Here is a 23635-nt window from a genome sequence, read left to right on the forward strand (position 1 = left end):
CTTAGGCTTTGACACCCAGTCCAGTTCTCACGGCTAATTTGTTGTATCGACAGGTTTCTTTTTATAGTTTTATTTTCCAGTGGGACCGGGATCGTGTGCCCCGGGCTGATCCCCATGACCTCTGGCCTGGGATCTGGCGTGCGCAAAGCCGGATTATGGCACCACGTTTTCCCCTGCACGTGTATATGTTAAGGCTGAGTGCCTTTGAGTAACAGACGTGCTGTTCTTGTTTGTCATTCGGCTTCCCCAGAAGGTTTTGGAGCACACAAACTAATCCCAGCAGCACGGAGGAGGGAATGTAGTACCTGAGGCAGGACATAAAAGCCTCCCCCTGCATTTCCCCTCTCCTTTTTCTCATTTTCATTTCTCCCTGCTGTCCTAGGTGACTGCCTAACTTCACCCAAGCCAGAGGCTTAGCAGACCCCATGCTGGTGCTCTGTAATCTTAACGAAGGTGGATCAGAGAAAAACAGCGTCAGGTCAAGCACGTTGGCAACAGCAAAGGGAAAGAACAGAGCAGGTGCTTTTGACAACACCCCTAAACAGATTGCACCTGTGCTGTCTAACCACACCTTTTGCTATGCCTCCACCACCCACGTTAGCTTCTAAGATCACTATGTAAGAAATAGCAGAGGCTTTCCCAATACTATGAGGCTCTGAGAAACCTTAAGGCAGCATTTAACGCTGGTCCTGTGAAAGGTGAAACACAAGTTGGTGATCATTTGTCTGCGCTCGTCCCTCAGCTGGGACCCATGCCACTAGTGAAGAAACCACGTTAATGTGTAACTAGCGTGTTTTCCCATGGGGCAGGACACAAAACTTCAATGCAGTGTAGCTGCTGAGGATACCGCTTCCCCCTGCCAGCGTGTCCCTCAGACACGAGCCCAGCACCACCCCTGCTGCTGTGGTTAACTCAGGTCAGAAGCAGTCTGTCTCAAAGGGAAAGATTTTGTCCTGCTGTGTTTTGACACTTCACTATTTCATTTCCTTCTGGGTGACATTTAAGCTGGCGGGGATTTCTTCATTTCCACGGCAAGACAAGGGCCCCTGCTGTAGATCTACAACCACATGCTACGAGACAGCATCTTGAGAGATTATTTGTGGCCCGTTTCCACAAATTCTCCACAAATGAGCTGTAGGATCTGGCAGCAACTTTCCCCAGTTTTCCATTGAGGGTTAGTTAATATTTTGCTCCCGTTTTAGTGATATTTTCGCAGATCCCTGTCTTCTCCCCTATAAAACTGCCCTGAGAGTTTCAGGTGTTTTCCTCTTTGGTTACAGCAGTGCCAGTCCCCTAAAGTGTCTGGTGCCAGGTGAACATAATACCTCACAGCCATGAAATGACAAAAGCAATGAGCACAGATGTTAAAAAGACAAGTACTGCTCCTCGAGCTGATGTTAGAGGGTGCCTGCCCCAGTACAGAGTAACCTCCACCAAAACAGACCAAAATAGACCCTTGCAACCAGACAGGACTTTGGGCTCCTCGTAGCAACTTCCACCTCTCAGATGATGAGATGGAGCCCCTGGTAGACAGCAGGAGCTATCAAATTGTTAAATTGTCAAATTGTTTTTTGAAGCTATCAAAACAGCATTTGGAAAGATTATCAAAACCGCTTCCTACATGGAACATGGCACATGGTTCGATTTACTTGAGTATTGTCCTCCCCAAGATACTGCACACTCTCTGAAACCTCCTCCAGATAAAAATAGATTGAAAAGATAGGAAATGTTTGTAGTGGTCCTAGTCATCGGGACGAAAGCCAGGAAAAAACAGATTGTCCCCTGTCTACTATTAACATAATTAAGGAGAAGTTTGACTCTGATCAGCTTGGGTTATCTCCCAGTCTGGCAGACTTCGAAGCTAGATTTCCTTTTCTTCGGGGATCTCATTGCAGGTTGGCTGGGACATTTGAATCCTGTGCCAAGAACACAACTACTGGCACCAGCACTTCTGTTAGAGTAGCAGCCGTAGGTTTATGGATCTTAACTGTGCTAAGATGTGGATAGCTTAACTGTGCTATCCAACCAGTTTGAGCAGTGAAGACCTAAGTCTTAGAGGTAGGCTTGATGCCACTGCCACATTTCCTTGTCCTGCTAGCAAGCGTTGGTGATGCTTTAGCTTTTCCCCCATCCTATACTGACTGCAAAATTCAATGATAGAAGTCAGATATTTAGTTGCCCTATCTAAGGACTTGATATCAGCCATCTAGCCAAATCAATCTCTTTTTTTTTTTGTCAAAACAGAAATGAAAAAAAAAAAGGGGGGGGGGGGAAGGGGAGAAGTAACAGCTGCCAACAGGTACCAAACACCTCTGCTAAATCTCCTCAGATTTGCACAAGAGGATTACTGTATTCTGAGCTGCATAAAGAACATCACTGCACGGGCATAAACCAGTCCCCACAGGCCTGCTTGCCACTCTTTTACTCATCCACTCCCAGCGCTTTATGTAGGCAAATCCTGGTGCTCACGAAAGCGGCTGTCTTGGCCAACTCCGTGTTTGCAAAACATGCTGGCTTCATCACAAGAAGGGCACCTGGGAAGGGCTACCACCAGATTTGCCAGCTTTGTGTCAACACAGGAAGGCCGCAGAAAAGGCTTTTACTACATACCTTGCACAGGCAAGTTCACACAGCAAACATGACAGGGAAGATTGATCACCCCTTGAAACAATTCCCCTTGCTGAAGCATTACGGCCAGTACACAAGCAGCGTCAAGGGGCCTGGCCACCTGAGCTTCACATTCACAAATACTTTACCTTAGGTCTGGGGCCAGCCCTTTACTCCTACAGCTGGGGTGAGATGAGGAAAACATGACAGAAAGTTGCAGGCTTTTTAAAGCAAGAAGCTCAAAGTCTGCTGCATGGAGGCACTTTTTAAATAGTTTGGTTAAATAATTTGATTTGGTCTGGCTTCAGCTGCCACTTTTCCTCCTCGACCCTTCTCTATTTCAAGCCATCTGAGCAGGCTGCATCTGGGCCAGCAGAGCTGGGCAGGGGGAAGGACACGGTGCGGCTCCATGCAAGAAGCTGAGTGAAGCCTTTCCTCTCCCCAAAGAGGGTCTGAGATCTGCCCTAGGGAGAAAAAAAAGGGAATTTCAGCTGAAACAGCTACCAAAGGATGGTGCTCAACGTGTGACAGGGCACCTTTCACCTATTTGGCTGCCTGGCTCCTAGTGACGGGTCCGTGGCACAAACCCAGAACTGACTCAGAGCTGCTCCGAGGAGTTTGTTGGTTGGTGAAAAGACGAGAGAGGCTGGAAGCTGGGAGGTTTGCAGATAGGTTGCTGGCCTCAAAAACAGGTATGGGAACCACTCACCTTGCTATCAAACAGGAGGGAGAAAATGCTTACCTTCATCCTTCCCCTTTGCCACACAGTAAAGTGAAAAACCACCCAAGCAGCTGGAGAAGTTTTAGTAAAAAGATATGTAAAAGCTTGCTGCTTTCTGCAGAAAAGATTCTGCTGGGACTCTGGCTGCCTGACTCCAAGGAAAAGGTGTGTGGTTACTGCTGACACTGATTGCTCAGCTGTTTACGGCAGAGAAGAGGTGGTTGCCATCCCACAAAGGGAAAGCTGAAATCTTAATGCTGTCAATAAGAAATTAGAGGAAGGAATTGTTTTACCACACAAGTCGAGTGGTAAAACGGGAAGGAAATTACCAACTTCAGCACTGATGCTGAATCCCAGTTTTATTGCTAAAACTAAGCAGAGCGGCATGCAGGCGTTTCTAGCCAGTGACTGAGTCACTTCAGGAGTCACACTTTTGCTGGTACATGCCCATAGCAAACATCCAAGGTCAGATGGTGACTGCCAGCCCACGTATCCAACGGTAGAGGAGGACTTGATCCAGTTGTGTCATACTGAGAGTGCTAGCTAATTAAAAATGGAAACTTACCCCCAGATCTGTGGTGATAACATCAGACGAGGGGATTGTTGGCATTAGGTTGTTTCTTTCTCAGCATCCCATCCCTTCCAGATGGGAATTATTTGTACTTGGATATGTGCTAAGTCTTTAATTAGAGTGCTCAGAGATTTATAGTTGAAAAGATCTACACAAGGCAAAAATAGTAACAATTATTATTCCTTTGGTGATCTTTTCCATTACCAGCTGTTTAAAAATATGTATAATATGCTAAGTATGAGGCCTTATTGCTTCCTTTGTTTAACTCTGTATTACTTAATTTTTTTTGCAGTATATATATTTTTATTTCGTTTGCTTTAGCTCCTTGACTGCCTCATCATGAGCTAGACCCTATTAGACTAAGCGATACACAGAAAAAGAGGAGATGGGCATTGCCCCAGTTCTTTACAGTTTGATGGCAGCATAAAAGACAAGAGAGAGTGATTAAAGGGCTGAGACAAAGCTGGGCAGTGCAATTGGCAGCAGTGTCATTAGCCTACTGTGACTGCTGCTGATGGCATGGCAAAGAGGGATTTTAAGGAAGAAGAGCTGTGAGGAGGATCAGGAGGGTGCTTTGATGGTGCTTTTCCTGTGGGGAACGGCTTTCTAAGAGAATGGGGAAAAGTCTCAGTCCTTCTCTTCAAGGTGCTTCATGGCACAGCCCAGGACCACTCAGGCAAGGGCTACAGGTCACATTTGCAGTGCAGAAGAGACACGGCTTGTGAAATGCTTTTTAGTTGCCCTTCACACAGAACGAAATCATACAAACTGAGAGGTATCTTGAAAAGCCTTTTGTTTCCACTGCTCCTCAACCTTTTTTTTGTCAAAGGAAGCTTGTTTGTATAGCAATTCCACAAAGATTTGCATTTATAATGATAAAGAAAGGGCCAAAACCTGAAGGACTGTCTCTTATTGTTACTTTTTTGTTAGTGTTGTTGTTAGTTCATATGTGCAAGTAGCTGCATTGTCCAGTTTTTAAGGATATTTCTCTGCAGTCATTCCCTGGATCACTTTCTCATGCTTCATGGAGCAGATCACAGGCTGGGGAGCACTGATGTTACCTATCCCCATGCCTGGAAATGGGATCATCTGTCCTTAAAATAGTTTGAGAGGTTACCCATCTGAGGGCCTGCTCCCACCTACAGTGACAGAGCGAGAAGATGGCAAGGAGTGGGACGACGATGAGCTCAGGCGAGCTCTGCTCAGCCGAACCACAGCTGATGGCTAACCACCTCCAGAAGCAAGCAGCATGGCAACAGACCAGGATGGAAGCATTTGCAGAAGAGACAGGCCTTTCACACATGAAAGTGTTTGTGCACTGATCGTTCAAACAGTTTCCCTCTCACGGTAGTTTTCTGTTCCATGCAATTGTGCAGCAGGGAACGACATATGAGGTTATTTGCTGCTTTTTATTAGGAAGAATGGGATTCAGGTTACAAAAGTCGAGAGGTACTACGTTCAAACTCAGTCACAACCAATGCAAAAGGAAATGTAATGAAACATGTCAGAGACTTCATGTGTTTTCTTAGAAGACTGAAGCATTTTTGGCCATATTTTCTGTGAGACAAATATGGTGAGTTATTGCCACCTCTTCATTTTGAGAATTTTTACATTGCATATGTCCTAAATTGTACACACTAATTCCTTCTAAAGAACATTGTATTCTTTCCATAATGCATCCTGTGACTCAGACACAGAAAATCTGTCGCTGAAGCCTGTTGTCTATATAACCTGCCAGTATACTGGAAATTAGTACCACCGAGAAGTAGAACAAACAACCTTAAAGGGAAAGAATATCCCTCCTTTCTTAAGAATGGAAAGCTTGATAATGAGCAAACATTGTTTAACAGGCTTTGCTTATTCATAAGAAAAGACAAAGAGGACATCCAGGAGAGCTGCAACCAGCACAAAGGATTCCAGCTTCTTGAAGGTCAGACTGACATACTGGTTTGCTTAGGCACAAGGCAAAGGCTTGTGAAGTGGATCTATTGTCAGGAACCCCCACAACATATCAAATACCACTGGTTCATTAGTGTTACTAAACAGACACAATGAGAAAATATTATTTCTCCCTTTTAAAGAGACTTGTACCTTTTAGAGATTCCGGCACAGACAAAATCCACCATTTTCAGTGAAGGTGAAGACTTCTGAAGAGAAGTAAGAGGTCTCTTCCCCTTTACTGGAGAGCACAGGTGACGGTTATCTAAGGGCATGTACAGTTATGATGCCATTATCAAGGACATTTTAATCTCTGGCTTTTAATTCCTTTTAAATAACTGTGTTTGTTTTAGTATGACACCATCCTGCAAACAGCAATTAGGCTGAGTGCCTCTTTTGTCTGCCTGTCCCACCCTGCACAGTCCATGCGGTGCCTTAGAGTCCCTCTTGCTTGTATCCTGTCAGCTCAGCACCTCTCAGTTTCTTTCTCATCCTCGTCTGTGTCCCCAGCAGAGTCTAAATGGATGTAATAAATGCTGTGGGAAAACAGGACATGTCGCATGGTCGTTACTGGTGGAAGAAGAACTCGGGAATTTTTTGGTGAGACGAGAATTTTAACCAAACCCTACGTTATATAAATGGTAAATATCAAAGGACTTCGAATAACATACTAAACATTTTGTTCGCTTGGGTATAACATGTCATCTTCAGGCATGTTTCTGGAGCAGGTGGGGCCGCAACGCCGATGCATGAGAAAAGGCTTTGGAGGGAAAGAGAGCCTTTCAACAAAATGAATAAAGACAAAGGAGGACTGAAAATTCACACGCACAGCTAATCAGCCTGCTCAGTGGTACATAAAGAGGCTGGGGGGGCAAGGAGCTTGGCAGGAGCCTGGGCTAACCAGAAGTGAAGATCAAAGTGTAGTGTTCCCCGCGATGCAGGTCAGCATGAGGCCTTGCCACGAGGCCTTGCCACGAGGCCTTGCCATCTGGCCCTGAAATACTGACAAATGGCTGGGTCATGTTTTCATACGGATTTAACTGACATGCCGCTACCAGGGCTAAACCATAAAAACTGTATTTCTTGCTGGAGGGAATGTTAACCCTCACTGGCTGAAAAAAAACATACTTTTTGGTTCTTGAGGGAAACTCCCAGGTCTAATCCTTAAGGTCTGCCTAACTCCTGGGACGGTAGTTGTCAAATATGTGGCGCATTTAAGAAGTACTTCACCTCGTCAGGGAATGTGCTAGCAGAGAAAGACAACCTCAGTGAAACCACATAGAAGAGGTTACTCTCTGGAGGAAAAGCTGATGATGTATTACAGCGGCAAGGAACAGTGCTGCAGACGTGATATAAAATATGGTGCATCCTACAAAAGCAACTCTGAGTCCCTGGAATAACTCAAAGCACCTAGCTCTACTGCTGATAACTCATGTACCCATCGCATTTGTTAACAGGCAGATGACAGGCCATAAAGCTACACACATAGTCTTGCATCAATCATGGTGTGATAAGCGTGGACAAGTTACATATGGGTGACAGAGAGTGATGCTGGGGCTGGGAAAAAAATCAAACAAAAATGCAGAGAGAGTTCACAACATGAATCTCTTCTTATGCCACCAGAGGAATACAAGAAACACCGGCTTTCCTGAGCCACTTTAAAAGATACAGCTAACTTCTGTCTCCCTTCTATTTCTTTATGTCAATGGAGATGATATAATAAGGATAATGCCTCTCCAGTCATAATCAATGCTGAACAAACTTCCTCTTGGAAGCAGCAAAGCTGTATACTTTCCAGATTTATTTCTGAATGTAGAGGGGTGGATGGATGCGTCTTGCTCAAGCACAGTTTCATAGGAGCTCAATGAACCGATCCAAAAACAGTTGCTTAGGCTTCCTGTAAGGAGGTGGATGTCTGAAACAAGAGGGATGACACATCTTCTGGAGATGCCCACATACGGCTGCTGTTCCCTGGCTGCGGGGGGAGCCCAGGCCCTGCTGTGGGATGATGCAGCCAGCACACAGGTGGCCGTGGTGGGAAGGGGGATCCCACGGGGGGCAGCTGATCGCTGTGGGGTGTGCGGTGCCCCCAGTGCTTTGAGCAGCCCGCCCAAGTGCCAACACCTCCAATTCTGGGAGTTAGATGGAGGGCAGACTGCTTGGGGCAGCAACAGGCAAACTTTCAGCTGTGAAAAAGAAAAATAAAAAAGATGGGAGAGACACCGTAGCAAACCCACTTGTGTTGGGATGGTGCTCATCTTCTCATCCCTGCTCTCAGCCCAGGCTTTGCTGCTGCCCCAGTGCCAGTCAGTGGGAAATGAATCACCACAGCAGCATGATGAATCAGCAAACAGTGAACACGGTTCCTCGTGTTATCTAATGGTGATGCACTGAGGATGTGGTTGATTAGAGAGTCACCCTCTCCCTCGCAGACTTTCTCAGCTGGTTTGCTAACCGGTAGGGTGAAGCTGATGACCTGACAGCCAGAAACGTACGCACTCCCCTGCAGGTTACCTGTTATGCAGCAATAGCCACAAATATGTGAAAAATGTAAAAAATGCAAAAGATTAAAAAAGAATCCCACTCTTTTTTTTTTTCTCTTTTCCCTTTGTGAAGGTTTGGAGACTGTGCTGTTAACTCCTCTGAGACCGTGATGAGGCCGCAGATACTCATGTCAAAGAGCTGTGGATGGGGGATGAAAGCAATCTGCTGCCAAGAGTGGCAGCAAACCCACATGCCATCTGAGTGCAAGCCATTTTTGTAAACATACGCAGCCACACAGGCTTGAGTCTTAGCTGTGAACAGTATCCTTGTTTTTGACTCTGCAACAGTACTTTCTTGATGTTCGTCTTTACAGGAAGGGAGTTTTTTTGTTCCTTTGCTTTTCTTTTTCCAATCACAAATATATTTTGTATGGGGAAAGAAAGGAACACAATTTAAGGAAACATAACTAAGCCCAATTATTATAGACATGGTTGATAGGTCTGGCCAGAAAAATACCTTGGTTTCAATTGTTTATAACTTTAAACAGATGGTCTGAAATTTTCCATTCTCTGACTTCAGTTTGATTTAATCAGAGGCTTCAGAGGGGGGTGAGCTTGTATCTTTTCATGTCAGCTGTGGGTCAGGCACTACAAAATAGCACTAAGGGACACAGTGTTGTTTTTTCGCGTTAAAAAATATGTAAAGGTTGCAATGTCACCATCCTCAGGAGGAAGGAATGACAGCTTGGCAGGAAATGTACTTTTGCCTGTTTCCAGGTTACAACTGTCTGAAAAAAATATGTGTTGCATATGTAAAGACCTGCTGGGGACTTTTATCTTTATTTTCTGGAAGCAAAGTCCAGCTTAGAGCTGAGTAGGCCCTTCTCTATAACTTCAGTTCCCTCAGTCTCTTGGCCATCCTGGGTACAGGTGAGGAACTGAGACCTGGAAGTCTTTCTCTGCTATGTTTTGAGTCCCAGAAAGAAGCTGAGAAAAAGCCTTTCCCACAAGGCTTACCTTGGGTTACCTGGCTTTGATTAGAGAAAGTGCCAAATAATGTCAGCTGCTCCAAAAGCTGGGTCCTCAGCATCTCAAGCTGTCCATCCAAAATGGTTAACGCACACAACATGGACACTTCTGACACGGGTCTCAGTTCCTGTGTGTAATCTGGAGATGATGCCACCCTCATGGTTTGCATATAAGTCACGTAGAAAGTCTTCTGAGAAAATAATTGTCTCCTTAAAACAAGACACGTGGGATGTTCAACAAATAGGGCTTGAGAACCTGCAAGGGAAAAAAAAAATGCCCACCTGACAGTGAGTGCTATCCATGCAGGGACTGTCTGCTGTCCATTTGCAGTGAAACGAAAAAGAGTCCTGTAAAAAAGGAAAAAAAAAAAGCTATGTGTAAGACATTTGACATCCAGCTCTGGTTATATTTTCCTCCTCCACCAAACTACCGTGGTCAGAAGTTTGAACCCCAGCATGTTACCCTGCACGGACAGACCGGTAGGTTTCCCACTCAGAAAGAAAAAAAAATAAAAAATCCAGGGGAACTCAGACGGGTTTTGGCCCAGTATCCATGATGTTTGACTGGGACAACTTTCAAAGGGCCAAAGTACCATTGGCTTTGGTAGTTTGGGGTTATTGCCTTAGGGAGTGTTGACTCCATTTGCAAAGGCACTCTGGTGTGATCTTGAGACTGTTTCTGTCCCAAGCCTTCTCTGCAGCCAGAGCAGACACAACTATCCCCTTTGTGACCCTTGGGAGTGCTGGTGAAAAGGGAGCCAGGCACCTTGCATGGAGGAAACTCATCCTCTGGCATATCCCTTTCTAACAGCAGTGGTGGCTCCCCGCTGATTCCAGCTGCTGCCAGTGCAGCAGGTAAGGAGCCTGAATTTGGGAGCGAAGAGACACAACACTCGAAGCAACAGCACTAGCTGTTCAGTGATAACCGCATCACGTGCACAAAAAGCGATGGCTGGGATGCAACGTAAAGAGCAGTCTGAAATCTGCCAGGCGGCTGCATTGTAAGAGAGAGGGCTGGATCTGAAGCTCAGGAAAATCAGCAACACTATACCACTGCTTCCAGCAGTGCCTGTGCAGAAAAAAAAAAAGAAATGCCAGAAAATGAGCTACAGCTTCTTACATCTCTGGAGTAACGATAGGCTGTTTGCTTTCCTTTTGTAAACTATTATGAAAACCGAAGCATATTGAACATGTCTTGACTTTTTTTTTTTTTTTTTTTTTTTTTAATCTGCCAGTGGTGCTTGTGGCAGCAGACTGGAGTGATTGCAGTGATGAGCAGAGGAACCAGCTCCCTGGCTGCCGGCCAGCCAGCCTGCGTCCTCTCCAGCAACCAGCTTATAAACGACAGGGAAATGATGTAGTTCCGAAGAACTGCTGAGGTCAACTGCTGGAATCTGTTGTTTGATGGGTTTTTAAATATTTTCCTCCAGGCCACGGACCAAAGCTGCCAAGATAGATGGAAGCACTTTTTAAGAAGAGGGCAGGCTGCGTGTTAAGGTGCTAGATGCCCAGCTCCCCGTGGTGTGGCAGCCAGGGGACAGCAGGAAGGGACGGGGACACTGGGCCAGGTTGTGCAACTGAGGCAGGAGCCATTCCGTATCAAAGCCAAATAAAGAAAGAAGGGCCAGTTTCCCAACTTCTTCAGATTCATAGGCAAAATCCCTCTGGAACATCTGTTCCTTCCAGATCTCATCCTCAAACCTATGAAATATCACGATCGCTGCTGATTGCATGGGATTCCTGGCAGTGACAGGGAAAATGACACCAAAAAGTTTTTTTGTAAAGTCGGAGGCAGAAAAGTAATTCAAATGCAAGCACCGTCTCCTTAGCTAATCCTACTCAAAAAATTGTTTCCTACTATGAGATAAAAATGCATGTTAAATCCTCTCCTGTTTAGAAGAAAGTCATTTTAGAAGCAGTCATTGGGTAGACTACCTCCAAACAGCATTTGAAGCATGGCAGAAGCTTTGTTACATATCTGTTAGCTTCATTTACCACCGAAGTGAAAAGACGTTCGAGCATCACAGAGCAGCCAGCGTTGCTTCTAGTCACAGGAAGAAGTTTTCTCATCTGCAGGAACCCGAAGCTCTTGCTGCTCTTTTCTTGAGCAAGATTATCTGTGGGCAAGCCAGGACCGGCGAGTCACCGCTGGGTCACTGGGAGGCAGATCACACTTTGATGCCTCACTTCTCTTGCCCATAACACGCTAGGGTGGTAGGACAAAAACCATGTGGGTTCATCGATTATCAGCCAGGGAAGTGTTTGTGATCAGTGTAAGCTCCTCACAGCACAGCCTCTAGCATTCCCTGCAAGAGTTTTTGATTTGAGCCACAGTTGCTCCTTCAAACAAGAATTTATGCAGAGTTTGTTGGCTTAATGCTGAGTATGTTTGGAAAGAGGTGGGGGTTTTAACCATAACAGCTTGCTATGAGATAAAAAAGAAAAAACAGCAAAACAGGTTGAAGGCAGACTTGGTTTCAAATATGTTAGTGGCAATAAAAACATTCACATTTGTTCCAGTAAATTTAGCATCCAAAATGAAGCTTTAATGCTACCTCTATTTTGTTGTTGTTGTTCATGTTGAACTTGCATATTTTGAACGACAAATGTGAAGAAAATACTTTGAGAAATCAACTTTCAATGTTAACACGCTTTAATTGTTAACAGTGACCTATCCTACCCCATCCCGTCCTGTCCTACCCTATCCCAGGTATGTTTTTACCCTGCTCATCAGAGAGGAATGCGAATGCCTCCTAACCATGCATTAAATGGTGCCTCTAGCAGCTGTCATACCTGGTTTGCTCTCTTCCCTTATCATCTCCCCAGGGCAAGATGTGTATCTGAAATGTTTTGGTAGAGGTGTTTTTTTAGACGTACATGCTGTTTCTATTAGATTAGACAGATTGAAGAGCTACACTTGATGCTCGCAGTGAATGACAACACGCTTTTGCAATTCCAAATGTCATTTTAGTTGTTTGCTGTATTTATTTCAACATTTGTTTTTCATGGTTTTTTGTTTGTTTGTTTGTTTGTTTTTGTGGCTTTACCCCCCTGCCCATCCCTAACACGAGCTGCTTCATGCTTCTTTCCCAGAGTTCTCTAAAAACTATTTTTGTGACGATATATTAAAAAATTGCTAGCTCTCTACAAGTCATCCCTATCCCAATCCGAAGCCAGTGTCCCCCTCATGACTTTCTGTCGAAAGTTGCTTTTTAATACAGGTTATTTCTCTGACCTGGCTGATGCTGCCACTGTGCAAACAAGCTGCTTCAGCAAAGGGAAAGGGTGAGCAGCTGGGCTGGGGGATGAAGTGGGAAATTCTTCAGCTGTTTTCGTTGCCAAACCTAACACATTGTGTACCTACACCATCCTCACATGGTCACCAGGCTCTAAAAAAAAAAAAATAAAAAAAAATAAAAAAGAATAACAAAAAAAGGGAACAAACAAACAAAACCCCCATCGTACAGCAGCCATGTCATATGCCCTCGAGCATGTGGGATAGGAGGACAGCTGCCCTGAGCCTGGTCCTGTGATGAGGATTCTGCACGATAAGCCTTTACATGAGCTCCTGTGACAGCAGTATATCTGCTGCCCTGGGATGTGTGACCGAGAGCGTGCTTCCTGCACTGAGTTATTTGGTGTGAGGTTACCAGAAAAGGGGAAGTTCCCTGTGTTGCGCTGTTCCCTGTAACCAAATGTAGGATCAGAATCCAGGCCCCTAATTCCCAGAACTGAAAAGAGACAGAGGGAAAAACTCACGACCTTGCTGAAAGACATGAGGCTCAATTTCTTGTCCCACGCACTCTTTCTAAAATCTGGATCAAAGACTGCTGAAAAAGCTGTCCTGGGAGCACAGAGGTGGAAATTGCGGGGCTGTATTGGACCAGGACAGCTGGTCCGTGCACCCCAGTGCAGCAGTGCCAGCGTGGGCTGCCTGCTATGCTGGATTCAGCCAGATGAGCCGTGCTGGTGTAAGCATTCAGTACCCACGCTCGGGGGCTGCGCTGCTTCCACTTCAACTTGTCTGATTGCACCGGTGCGAAAACTACAGACGAGCCTCAGCAGCCTCAAATCCCAGGGAATCGTTTTTTGACTCGGGGCCATGCCGAGAAAAGGCAAGACGGCGCTTGTTCAGTCAGCAGACGAAAGTTGTCATACTAGAAATACCATTACGGCAAGATTAGCGGCGTACGGGACTTGTAATGATCAGTTACCCTACCAGCACGTAAATAAAAGGACAAGCTGCTGACAAAAAGCCTTCATATATTCATCGTAAATAAAAGTAAAGATGATGGCTGTTTTCCAAGCCAGGAGGAGGAATGTCAGTTTTTGTTTGACCTCTGGCACATCCCTTGGGATCGACTTTTTTTTTTTTTCCCTCGGGAGGATTATGGTAAAATTCCCGTGGTGGCTCGCTACGGCTCTTTTATCAACATTTAGCCAAACATCTGCAGGATATCAGGCTTCAATATATACAGATTAAATCAGCTCTGGAAAAAGTATCAGTGCTCTCCTGCAAAGCATTAAAGGGGAGGCGTTCTTTATGAGCTTGGCAGAAGAGCACGAAGCACTGAATAAACTCTCGTAATTTAGGAAAGGGGAATCTGTGTGTTATTTGTGTTTAAAAATTAAAAATAAAAATAAAATAAATTTGAAAGTTGAATCTGAAGAGCAGCAAACTCTCGGTGCTGCCTGGGGAGGTTCTCAGATTGGACGGGCCCTTCGCCACAACCGGTGCCCAACGCATTGCATCGGCTCACGGCAGCTCTGATGTACGTGGGTAACCCCTGCAGCCCGAAGGCTGCAGTCACACGCAGGCTTTCAGCAAACCTGAGTATGACTTTCCAAACACCACACCCCAGAAAAAACACCTGCCATATCTCTGCAAGGTGTTCTCCACACAACCATAGTCTTCAAACCTGGAGTCCCTGCATTCCTGAAGGTACACAGCGGTGTGGATACAACCATAAGCACAAATTGTATGTTAATTTTTTAAGCTCTTTTAAAACTAAACAGACTCTCCAGAATTGCTTTCAATGAAACTATGTGTTTGAGGAGTTAGAGCACCATGTGGTTAATGCAGATGGCACAGATTTTGTTTAGCGAAGATCCTGTGCTTTTTAGGGGGTTGCCATTAGCTGGCCTGGCTACTATGATTTAGCTTTAGGAGCTTTAGGAGCTAAATCAGAGTTATAGAAGGGAATGAAAACGGGAAGGGTAATGATGGCAAGGCAAGGTGGAGCTCAGCTAACACCCTACCTGAAAGGTGCTGGCCTGCCAAAGAAGCAACACCCATAATAAGGGGACCTCTCCGAGGTCAAGAAGGAGGGCAACTGAACCAGAAGTGCCTTGCCAAAGCTTAACAGGGGAGACTAATTTTAAAGGGGAATTTTATGCATGGGCTTCACTCCATCCAGCTCCAATTCTGCACTCCATGTGCCCTGAATAAACAGCACTCCGTTTGGATGCGTCTGTGTTTGGATCACTGCAGCTGGGATTCGCTCCTCTTCCCTTCAGCCACTTACACATTTGGGTCGGGTCTTGGCTAGAGGCTTAAAACCTCGGCTGGTTTTAAGACAAATAAATGACAGTTTGGAGATAAACATTATACCATAAAAAATGTAAATGTTTATACCATAAAAAACACCATAAATACAGTGTTTTTTCCCCTTCTAGAGTATTTTTCCGTGGTTTTGCACAAACAGATAAGTGCTACCTGAGCCCTGTGTAACTTTGGTGTTGCCTGCAGTGAAGTTGTTAAATACACACTCGTCATCATTGTTTAAGTGGCTATGCCACCACAATTAAATGTGTAAAATGATTCATGCTCAGATTGGTTTATTAGGAAAGCACAACAGTTTCCAAACACAGGTTAGAGAGGCAGATGCATTTCAAATAAAAGTATAGTGCAATGTGCGGTGGGGAGAGCATAGAGTGGAATTAAAATATAAATACATATATATAAAGAAGTGCAAGATTCATTATTCTTAAGAAAGTCTCAAGGTTGTTTCTTGACTGGTTAACCATGAGGACCCACCAATGTGCCAGATGCTGCCCAAGCCCACATTGCTCACGCCGTCCGTCCATGCCACGTGTGCCACCGGTGACTCAGGGCAGGGACAAGAGAGTCAACCTGAAGGGCTAGAGCCAGAAATACCATCTGGAAAAAAAAAAAAAGGACTGATGAACTCAGCATGCCTGCTGGGTTTCGGACTCTTCATGCATCACCTAATGCAGCCTAACTGAACTGCTGAAGTGCAGCAACAGTGACATTTCAGACCCGCCAAGCGCAGCAATAATAAATATGCCTTTGGACACCAGCGATTTGACTCCATGCTCCACCCAAGAAATGGGAACGGCACCGTTTGTATTCATGATTATCCTTAGCTAAGTTGCCATGGAACAAAGCCCGGCTAATCCTAGTGGACTGATTTGGGAACAATCTCTAATCTTATTGCCTAATTCTTTATCACTCCCATTAGGTCAGTTTTTTATCCAAGCCGTAAGAGCGGCGAGGTTTCCAAGCTGTCATCGCGCTGTGCTGACTGGTGGCAGCACAGCCCTCTAGCTAAGAGGAATAAAGGATGTTGTTTCTCTTTGAATCAGGGCGAGGAATTTTTCCTTCCCATAGTAGATGAAATCTCCCTTGAGTTTTCCTTGAATTCATAGGATTCAGTACACATGAATTCATTTGTTCCTCCGAGCCTGGAAATTGCGAACATTTTCAGAGAGACCTCCTCATTTGCCAGCTAAATGAATGTTTCAGGGGATGTGCATGCAAGAAGACAGATGGGCTTTTGAAAGAGTTTGCTGGGTTTTATTTTCCTGTTGCCAGCTTCACAGCCACCTTGCATCTATCACCAGTCTGACCTCATTTATTTTTCCAATAACAATACACAACGTTAATTCCAAATACTTCGCCACCCTCCTGGAAACGAGGCGATTCGTGCTAGCATCCCCTGGTGACTGCAGCACAGAAGGAGCCTGAGATAAATGGCCCCGCGGTTCAAATAAATTCATGGGGTAAGAGGTCGTGCTGTGTCCTCTAGGATGGGTCCACAAGTGCACTGGGAGGCTCTCAAGGTGCCTCCTATCTCATATATGGTGACACAGCTCTTAAGAACAAGGTGTGTGCATGCATGTGTGTGGGTGTGTAAGCACCGTGGTGTTATGAGAATTATTATTATCACAGGAATAAACTCGTGGCCAGGTAGTGGAAAGGAAAGGCTGGGAAAATGAATGTTGTTCCTGTTTGCAATTTGCTCCTTACAGCAACGCGCACACAAAGACCTCCTTGAATGAGACCCTGGAAAAGATCATGCGAGCTTCTTGCATGGAGCTAAGCTCGCCCTGATCAAAGCCCCCGTGATATTCCCCTTAAAATAAATAGCAACAGAAGGTCACCACGCCACTCTGTTGTCTGCTAGAGATTATGGGGAAGAAAGTCCTTTCATTTCAACCCTCCCCACTGAAACAAATTTCGGAAGGATATTAAAAACAGCACTGACAACAGAGGTATTTAAAGAGAAAGAGTTTTTTGATGAGACAGATGGCAACTGTAATTAACTTCAGCATTTTCTCCCATAAACCACATAGTTCAAACTCAATTAGCTGGCTTTTTTTTTTTTCTTTTTTAATTGAATAACCCCATTTGCACCTAATCAGCAGCCAGTTCATATCCAGACAGCTCCACAGCCAGCCCTGGGAGGGGATGCTGCCCAGGCCAGAAGCCACCAGCAGCTCGGGCACCCACTGCCTGCTTACCAGCGACCAAATCCCTGGGGCAGGCGCCGGAGCTCCCTTTCCTCCACAGGAGCAAGGAGGACAGAAATTTTGCCTCGAGTGTGACAGTGCACGTTGTCTTTGCAGCCTGCTCGGTCCTTGAGCCCTGTTGTGGAGGAGGTGCCCAGATCTGGGTGATGCCTGCAGCATCCTAGGGCAACACAGGCACAGGGAGGTGTCCCCTGTCACGCTCCGAAGGGGAGATGACAACCTTGAGGAGCCCAAGGAACGGTGCTGGGGCGGCTGGGCCCCCCAGCAGAGCCACGCTCAGTGCCTGCGCTGCGTCTGCCTGTTGGAAAAGCCTTCCATGATCACCTGGTCCAACCATCCCCCTACCACCAATGTCACCCACTAAACCATGTCCCTGAGCACCATGTCCAACCTCTCCTTGAACACCCCCAGGGACGGTGATGCCACCGCTATGGGTGAGCCAGCGATTTAATTTTCTGTGTTATTTATCAGCAAAACTGGAGTCTTCACTTCAGCTGTTTGGACACAAACCTACTGACATAATGCAGAGTAGATAAATCATTCCAGTTCTGCTGCAAACCCAGAGGTACGCAAGCCCTTCCTTGCTGCTTCGAGGCTGCAGCGAGGGCTACTCCAGCGGTCCCGCCTAAGGTCATTTGTCATGGACGTTTTGTCAGCTTGTCTTGCTGCAGGAGATTATTACTAAAAATTAGCATTTGCTTCCAAGTTATGTGACCTTTTATTACATCTTCTTGGTTTGAATGTTAAAAAGTATATACTTTTTTTAATGTAAAAACAAGTCTCCTTCTTTGGAGGCCTTCCAAAGCCGCCTGGAGATGGGCCTGGGCAGCCTGCGCTGGGTGGCCCTGCTGGGGCAGGGCTTGGGCCTGGTGGCCTCCAGAGGGCCCTGACAGCCTCAGCCACCCTGTGCGCTGAAACGGCCGTACAGCTTCACCTGGGGAAGTTTGAAGGGATTTCTTATTGGCAGCTTTGGAAGATGGAATTATTTAAGTCTTCTAACTCTCCTTCCTGATGCTTTGTGCAATACCTTATCGCAGAATAATATCTAGAGAAGTCTGAAAGCAAGGGAATTACAGATTTTTTATTTTGTTTCCCTGTAAATAAGCAGGAAGGTTTCAGATTCCCATGGCCAAGGCAGTATATTTGGGTTTCCCCCTACTTTCAACTACATTACAGCTGTGTCAAGGCCAAGACGATCATTTGACTTGTCCAGTTTCATCACTGTCTGCAGCAATGAGTGCAACAAGAAAAAATGCTGGAGCAGGCCCAGACCCCAGCTAGTCAATGTAAAATAACGAAGTTTTGGGGTTTGTTAGCATTTTATAGCTGTAAACAGCTTTTGTCTCAGGAAGTTGAACGGTGCTCAGCCTCGTCCTGGGGTAATCCATGAGGATTTCAAGGGTCCCCTGCCCAGCAGGCTGACATCTGGTAGCTTCCACTGCACTCGGTGCTGTTGTGGGTTACTTTTTGGAGATTGCATCAATCTTTTAAATACTGTTGTTAAAAACACGCATGCTGTGGGAACGGGATAACTGCACGGCAGGGAGGGGTGTCAAAGAAAATAAACAAGGGCTTTAAACCTGAGGACTCTGGATACGGCGGTGGGGAAATCAGCCTCAGCAGGGCCAAAACTAATTCACCACAATATGGAGAAAAGCCCAGAGTCCCTTTCTGAACCTATTGTTGATGTATTATTATTCCATATGTGTACTTAATAGGTCTAAAAACTATGTCCTGGAGCTGATCTGCTGATAAATTGCTCTGTGGCTCCCTCTAATGGATAATTTGACCAGAAGCGGGTTGAGGGTAGCAGCAAGAGGCAAGGTAAAACAGCACTTGCATCGAGATCTTTGTGGCAGGATCATTGCCTGGTGCACCAAAACGCAACGCTGTTATCGTTCCCCATCCAGCTGTTGCTTTACTTTTACCTCAGCTGCTGTTGCAGCTCTGCTCAAAAGGGTTTGACGGAGCAGGCACAGCTGAACGAGGAGGCGATGGGCCCCGGCAGTAGGGTGGGAGAGGTGGGAACGCCGGGGCAGCTGTCGAAGGCCGGATGGCACCCAGGGGTGCTGCAGGGGACAAGGGGGCAGAGCAGCCCTAACCTCTCCTAGCACGTTGCACTCCTGCAGTTGCAGCGACCACCAAGGAGGTTAGCACAGTCCAAAGGGGCTAAAGTCTGTTCAGTGTCCAGTTCTGAAAATTATTTTGTCTCTGAGATCTGCAGGAAGTCAGATGTGAGAGAAAGCTTTAACAGAACAATCTCTCCCGTCTGAACAAGTGACACTAGTAAAAGCCACGTTTCGTTTGTGTGCACATGGGTATTTATATCCAACACATTTCTACCTCGGATGCTCATGGATACCAGGAGCTTTTAGTCTGCTTAAGGGATTGTTTGTGTCAACCCCAACCTGAAGGTAGCCATGATTTTATTTATTTATTTAGATGAAGGTAATATTCCATATTGTCCATTATTTCTAGTCCTGACTTTAAAACCAAGATGCTGTTCTAGAAGTGGAGGAAGAAGAACAGTGGACAGCACACTACAGTACATTGCAGAGCAGAGTCTGGGAACAAGAGGAAAACTTTATTTGACAAAGTTTTCTTTCGGTGCAAAGTTTTCTTTTGTACCACTGAAGGAAGCCATCGGGAATCAATGCCTGTTTTTTCCACTGAGTTTCATTTAAACTCTAGAATTTGAGGTTTGGGGTATCAGAGGGTTGTGCACCTTGAAAAGTCAGTACTAGCATAAGCACCTGAGACAGGTAATCAAACAGCTTCTGATACTGATACAAGCCTCAGTTGCAGTCAAGGATTTTCTAGGTGCAATTGAGCCACTCCTCAGCTTCAGTAGAACAGGTCTGGCTCACCACAAGGATATATGATTGCAAAGCAGTAAGAGGAAAGGCGGTATGTACTGCAAGGGCAAGGGAGAGACCAGGACTGCCCTTTCCAGAGAAATCCTGCAGTTATATTGACCTGGGCTGGTCATGAAATGACAAGGCCAGCTTTTTATGAGGTGGAGATGGCAACACTTCTCCGGCGATTAAAAAACAAAACAAACAAAAAAAACAACAACAACAAACAACAACAACAAAACACAAGAGACAGAGGAAAAAAAGATAGACCTAATATGGTGATTGTACAGTTCAGAAGAAAGAAAGTACTCTGTCAAGTATGTGAGGCAATAAAAATAAGCAAAAATTACTTTGATTTGGCTTCTACTAAAGGGACTAAAAATAAATGCTCCTTCTAGAGGCCCCTTTGCAGAACAGGGAATTAAGAAGTACACATATTTATTTTAAAACATTAATTTTGAATCATAAATGTTTTCCAGTTTCTGAAAAACATTTTTTTTCCACAATAAATTTGCTCATTAATACAAGAATAACCAGTACCATTAATATTATATAAATGTTCGTGTTCCAGTGGTTGCATTCCAGATCATACTTTTGATCTAAATCTTAAACAACATCCTGATATACCAAGACAGATATGTGGATACTCGTGGGTATGCTGAAGGACATTAAAATGTTTATTGCTAAAAATAAAAATTCTTGCAAGGATCTCGTCACAAACATCAAAGGAAAGGAAGCTGTGATCTGTAACAGAAATGGCCTTTGCTGAAAAATGCCTGAGTTTTCTACAGAAGGCTACTTTCAATTTGACTGATTGAAGGCTTGTGAAAATGCACTTTTAAAACATGACTGGACATTCAGTGCAATTATTAACCCATTTTTTTTCTGATAAGAATGAAGATGAGTTTTTATTGCACACATGGCCACAGCTAATTTAGCTTGAAAAAAAAAAAAATCCTCTGAAGTTCCTTTATTCTTATTTTCCATTTTGTACTTTCCATCAAGTGTTCTGCACAAAAAGGACTCAAAGCTGTGTTCTTACAAGCATACACAAGAGAGATTCCCCTTTTAGGACTGGGGTTGTATAAAAGGAATCTCTGTTCTCATTAATCTTGCCTAAAAGTACATATAAAAGCATTTTCTCAATAATATATATAACCTATAAAAAAAAATCTTTAAAAGTTCAGAGAATCTTAAAGTTGGTTGCTATCAGTGTAATATCCAAGTATATATTGAGCATACATTCCAAAGTCAGGAAAGGATTGTGCTGTGCGTACTTACATTAACATGCATTATTTATTATCGCAAGGAAAAACTAATACTTGGGAAACAGGAAAAACAAATCTTCACAGACTTCTGTGCTGTCATGAATAAATTACTTTGTTTTGTTTGTTGACATTCAGTTAACTCGATTCTTTCTACTCTGAAATGCACTCCACAGGACATATAAAGCCGTAAGCCACAGAATGCATTCAAATCACTTACGTACAAATAGTATGCAGTTAGGCCACTCTTAGAAGTTTTACAAAATAACACTGAAAACTCACAGATATTTTATATACAATTTTTCAGTGTTAAGTATGCATAGGTTGCCTATGTTTGTGATGTTTAGAGATAACTGATCAATGCCCATGTGGCAACCCAGGTGGCTGGTGCTATTAGTTAAAAAGCAAATATTTGACTTCTCATTTGACCAAGAAATCACTTATAAACTGGTTTGTTTGATTGTTTGTTTAGTACACGTTAAACTAAGTCATGCCAGCCTACAGGAAAGAAAACACAAGGTGTTATAAATGTAATGTGAAATGCTGACATGTATTACATACTTTTAAAGTATGTATATAATCATAGTTTTGAAGACTTACAAATCATAAACAGAAAGGTTAGAATTAAGCTGCAACCCTACACATTCATTATTGTGCCTCTTAGTTTCTCATAAATCTTGCATTCTCAAAAATTTAAATTGATTTATCCAGCTCTGATATTTTCTTAATTGACCTTTCTCATTCCCAACATGCAAACTAAGCCAAAAAAACTTTCTTGCATGCCTGTACTTCTGAAACACAGTTATTTGACCGCAATTTACTTACATGGAAGTTTCTTCGAAACAGGTCGTAACAGCAGCATGGCAGCAAACAGTTCAACTTCTTCCCCTCTCTTCTCCTTTTAAAAATACATAAATAGGAGCTCAGCAATGGCTGTGGTGACCTCAGTGCACTCATGTCAGTAACATATGCTCTACATCACAACACAGTCAGGCTGTGATGAAAAAAAAACCTCCAAAGTACAAAACTGTAAGTACAGAGGCAGCAAACCTTCAGTAATTATATTTTCTACAAGATTTCTTACATCTAAAATGTCATGAGATTAAACAAGAATTATATTAATATACAAATAGAGGGGAAAAAATTAAATACATACAACCGGCTATATTCAATCCCAAAATTATTATTATGCATGAAAAAAAAAAAAAAAGGAAAATCCAAGCTTTTTTTTTTGTCTCTGTTGCTTAAATGAGACCCCTTTCCAGCCCCACTTTCTTTCTTTCTTTCTTTCTCTTTCTTTCTTCCTTTCTTTCTTTCTTTCTTTCTTTCTTTCTTTCTTTCTTTCTTTCTTTCTTTCTTTCTTTCTTTCTTTCTTTCTTTCTTTCTTTCTCTTTTTTCCTACTAAGGTAATCACTTCATATCTGTATGTATCACCTATGGAGCCACTGTGATACTGTATCTGGAAATACTGTTGCCTACTGCATTTCTCAGCATAGGCTATAAATAGCCTTTTGGTGATGGGGGAACACCAGAGAGATGTCTTCATACATTTAAGGTATGTAATTACATTTTTGTCAGGCAGCAGCAGCCCACAGGATTCAGAGAGGGAAGGAATTGCAGTGTCTGTAATAATTGTACTGTAAATAAACTTTTGGGGGGTTGCCCCAGTTACTATCTCCTGACCTGATCATGTTTCTACACCAAACTCCACCTCCAAAGGAAAACTGAAGTTAAAACTACACAATACTGAGCCCAAAGGGTCCCTCTGCTAAAGAACAGGAATGAATAAGACAGTGGTGCACAATACCGAGCTCTTCTTCAAGAGGTTAGGTGGGGAAAAAAAAAGTGTATGGTCGCTGGAAGCAAGGTTGGGTGACATGGGAGGACTACAGGGATGCTACTCGCCTTTGTAGAAAGAGAATTCACATGGCAAAGGCTCAGTTAGAACTGAAGCTAGCCAGCAGTGTGGAGGACAATAAAAAAGGGTTTTTAAAGTATGTTAACAGGAAAAGGAAGACCGGAGCAAACGCTGGTCCGATACTTGATGAGGACAGCCACCTCACAAACAGGAGTATAGACCAAGCAGAGATGTTTAATGCATTTTTTGCCTCTGTTTTCAACAGATGGGCTCTGGGACCCCAGCTGCCCTGAGTTGGAGGGTTGTGACTGCAGAAATTATAAACTTCCAGTCAACCCCCAAATTTGTGCGGGATCTGCTGCTCCACCTGGATGGATATAAGTCCATGGGGCCTGATGGGATTCATCGCAGGGTGCTCAGAGAGCTGGCTGATGTCACTGTGGGATATCTCTCAGTTATTATTCAACTGTCCTGGGAATCTGGAGAGTTAACTGGAGGCTGCCAAATGTGGTCCCAGTTTCCGAGGAGGGCAAGAA

General features: G+C 44.3%; 1 protein-coding gene across 2 annotated transcripts; it reads right to left on the bottom strand.

The window, feature by feature from the left end:
- Positions 1 to 2444: 2444 nt before the first annotated feature.
- On the bottom strand, positions 2445 to 22189 carry LOC310888230 (uncharacterized protein). 2 transcript variants are annotated; one of them, XM_083814789.1, is made up of 5 exons: positions 22067 to 22189; positions 15386 to 15508; positions 9631 to 9696; positions 9338 to 9558; positions 2445 to 8351 (listed from the first exon to the last, which is right to left on the bottom strand). In XM_083814789.1, the coding sequence occupies exons 2-5, from the start codon at positions 15433 to 15435 to the stop codon at positions 8092 to 8094; spliced, it is 597 nt and encodes a 198-aa protein (XP_083670915.1). In that variant the 5' UTR covers positions 15436 to 15508; positions 22067 to 22189; the 3' UTR covers positions 2445 to 8091. The 2 variants fall into 2 exon arrangements, 1 of the variants encoding a protein (XP_083670915.1); XR_014575860.1 differs by having other exon boundaries at positions 2445 to 7752; positions 9338 to 9696.
- Between the last annotated feature and the right edge of the window lie 1446 nt (positions 22190 to 23635).

The sequence above is a fragment of the Anser anser genome (genome assembly GCF_964211835.1).
Source record: "Anser anser genome assembly, chromosome: 1".
NCBI lineage: Eukaryota > Metazoa > Chordata > Aves > Anseriformes > Anatidae > Anser > Anser anser.

What these genes read in the sequence shown, in the direction of transcription:
- LOC310888230 (XM_083814789.1), bottom strand. Translation starts at nt 15,435, where the DNA reads ATGGACGGACGGCGTGAGCAATGTGGGCTTGGGCAGCATCTGGCACAT. An exon ending in TGGATAGCACTCACTGTCAG is followed by an intron (nt 9,559 to 9,630) that starts GTGGGCATTTTT and finishes TCTTGTTTTAAG; the next exon opens with GAGACAATTATTTTCTCAGA. An exon ending in TCAAAGCCAGGTAACCCAAG is followed by an intron (nt 8,352 to 9,337) that starts GTAAGCCTTGTG and finishes GCTGCATAACAG; the next exon opens with GTAACCTGCAGGGGAGTGCG.